Source organism: Nicotiana tomentosiformis, chromosome 9 (assembly GCF_000390325.3).
Source record: "Nicotiana tomentosiformis chromosome 9, ASM39032v3, whole genome shotgun sequence".
Classification (NCBI taxonomy): domain Eukaryota; kingdom Viridiplantae; phylum Streptophyta; class Magnoliopsida; order Solanales; family Solanaceae; genus Nicotiana; species Nicotiana tomentosiformis.
Window position 1 is genome coordinate 70191239 of NC_090820.1, and position 2615 is coordinate 70193853.

The 2615-nt window shown below is 37.7% G+C and overlaps 1 protein-coding gene across 1 annotated transcript; it reads left to right on the forward strand.

The window, feature by feature from the left end:
• The first annotated feature begins 1046 nt into the window (after positions 1-1046).
• On the forward strand, positions 1047-1700 carry LOC138898946 (uncharacterized). Its single transcript, XM_070185056.1, has 2 exons — positions 1047-1104; positions 1183-1700. The coding sequence occupies exons 1-2, from the start codon at positions 1047-1049 to the stop codon at positions 1698-1700; spliced, it is 576 nt and encodes a 191-aa protein (XP_070041157.1).
• The last annotated feature ends 915 nt before the right edge of the window (positions 1701-2615 follow it).

Here is a 2615-nt window from a genome sequence, read left to right on the forward strand (position 1 = left end):
TCCCTTGCGAAAGCTGTTTTCAGGATCTGTTGGTAAATTGATGTTATTGTCTACCTGCGAGTTAGCATCGATCGGGTCGGCAGTTGGGACACCATTGGGATCGATAGGAGGAACATCATTACTAGGCATCATGTTATTATTCTCGCCATGATGCCCTGACTCATCATCAATGTTCGAGTGAGCAGACTGAGAGTTTAACATCCTTGAGCTAACTTGGAATCAAAATTTCAAAGAACAAGCATAAAATAGGGTGTGTTATGGAGATTCGTATCAAATCACCGCTATTATCCTCAACCTTACAGTGGGCGCCAAACTGTTTACCCCTAAAATGAGTAACAATTAAATTTATACGCAGTTTAAAGGGTATGTGATTTAATTCAATACGAATGATTAAGAACAACAGGTAAATGAGTTAAAGACAAAATAAATGATCAAACCAATCGCAATGTGGTGACCAAGCCTGATCTTAAATTGAACAGTGGAATTCATCCTCGATTGGACCTTCGGTACAAGCTCGGTCGCGAGTAAAGAAAGGAACAAATGAATAATGTTTTAAACAATAGCTAGGAGACAAAAGTAAACTTTTATTATTTTGATTTACGTGTCACAATGTGTGAGAATAAAGAAAACCTTCTCCTTTATATAGTAGGGAAATTTCAGTCCTAGTATAAGTCAAAATAAGATAAAAATCTTCTTTTTGGGTAAATGTCGATCTACAGTTGATACAGAACATGATTCGCGCCGTAATATCCGGTTAAGGGTGTATATTATGGCCCCTATTCGTCATGCATAACCGTTCTCCGTGTTTCCCAAAGTCCAAAAGCTATACTTGGTCTGGGTCCGTTATTTTACCATGCCCGATCTTAGATACATCATTTGTTCCTCCAGTTTCAATACTAGGGGTTCTTGGGCCTCGATTATAATCACGTCGAGCCACACTTTCCCCTTGTTTCCACATCAAAAAATCAGGAAAAACTCAGCCCCCGATTTTACCCGTACACACAATCAAAGCTAGGGTCTATGATTTTTAGAAATTACAGTCTAATATGGCAATTGGAGATGAAGAAGTCAACACGATTCCATTCACAGTTGCTCCAACATCAGGCAATGACAATTTTACTTCAGCGACATAGGTTTTTCTCTCGATTGATCATAATCATCCATTGTACCTATAACCAATAGATACACCAGTTAGTTCTCTGGTCTCAATTCAATTAACTAGATTTGATAACTATGCCCTGTGGAGTCGCCCTATGAGAATTGGTTTGCTATGCAAGAGAAAATTAAGTTTTGTTGATGGTAGATTTCCTAAATCCAAATTCGAACTAGAGCTTCATGACTTGTGGGAAAAGGTGAATGCATTTGTTTTGTCTTGGATCATGAGTGTAGTAAGACCAGGACTGCTTAGTAGTATGCTATATGCATCTAGCGCTCTTAAAGTTAGGGAAGATCTAAAGGAGAGATTCGACAAAGTGCATGGTTCTAGAGTACTATTCCTTCACAGAGAAATTCATACTCTAACTCAACGAACTATGATCATAGCAGACTATTTCTCAAAGTTGAGAGATCTTTGTGATGAGTTTGATGCGCTTACGCCTTGTTCAGAATGCTTATGCCCTGAGTTAATGAAGTATGCTCAACATTTTGAGTCTCAAATACTTCTGCAGTTTCTCACTTGTCTAAATGAGTCATATTCTTAGTCAAGAAGTCAAATTATGATGATGTCTTCAGTTTCAATTATTAATAAGGCCTAAAAGTCAAAGAAATTTTACAGGTATGACTCAGGTTGCTGAAGTTTTAGTAAACATTGCATTATATAGCTAAAGATCCTAGTAACACCGGTGGAGGCTACATGCAAAGCAAGAATAATGTTTAGCGTGAATATTGTCACTATAAAGTTTTTACCAAAGAAAATTCCTATAAGATAGTAGACTATCAATTAGATTTTAACACTAAGAAGAAAGGAGGTGCTCCTAGACTGTATGCTAATTTTGCAGCAGATGAAGGATCCAATAGACATGAATTGAGCTGAATCGTGGATTCCAACAACATAGAGGAACTACTTCTGCCTTCTTTGACACCACAAATGATTCAGCCACAGTCACAACCTTTCTTCACTCAAGAGCAGTATCAACAGATTGTTCAAATGTTGTACAAGGGAAGTTCTGAGGGGTCTAGTTCATCTAGTAAAATAGCTATTGTAGGTATCTTGAATCGTGTGAATGCTTTTGTGTCTCAATTGGTCAATAGTGATTGGATAACTGACACTGGAGCCTCAAAACATATGACTACAAGATTAGAATCATTGCATCACCATAAATCACTTCCAAACTCAGAGAAAAATATGAGTGCACTTGCTAAATGGAAATGTAATGTCTATAACACATATAGGTAGCACATATGTGCTAAATAGTTAGAGGATATCCAATGTACTTTATATCCCTGATTTTAAGTTCAACTATCACGACCCAAACCGATGGGCCGCGACAGGCACCCGGTACCTTACTCAATCGAGTACCAACGTAATATATATTTCGTATGACGACCCAACATGATATAGAAATTTAGGCACGTGACATACGGGCCTATAAGGCCTATATGATCATTTGTACTCT

What these genes read in the sequence shown, in the direction of transcription:
- LOC138898946 (XM_070185056.1), top strand. Translation starts at nt 1,047, where the DNA reads ATGGCAATTGGAGATGAAGAAGTCAACACGATTCCATTCACAGTTGCT. An exon ending in CACAGTTGCTCCAACATCAG is followed by an intron (nt 1,105 to 1,182) that starts GCAATGACAATT and finishes TATAACCAATAG; the next exon opens with ATACACCAGTTAGTTCTCTG.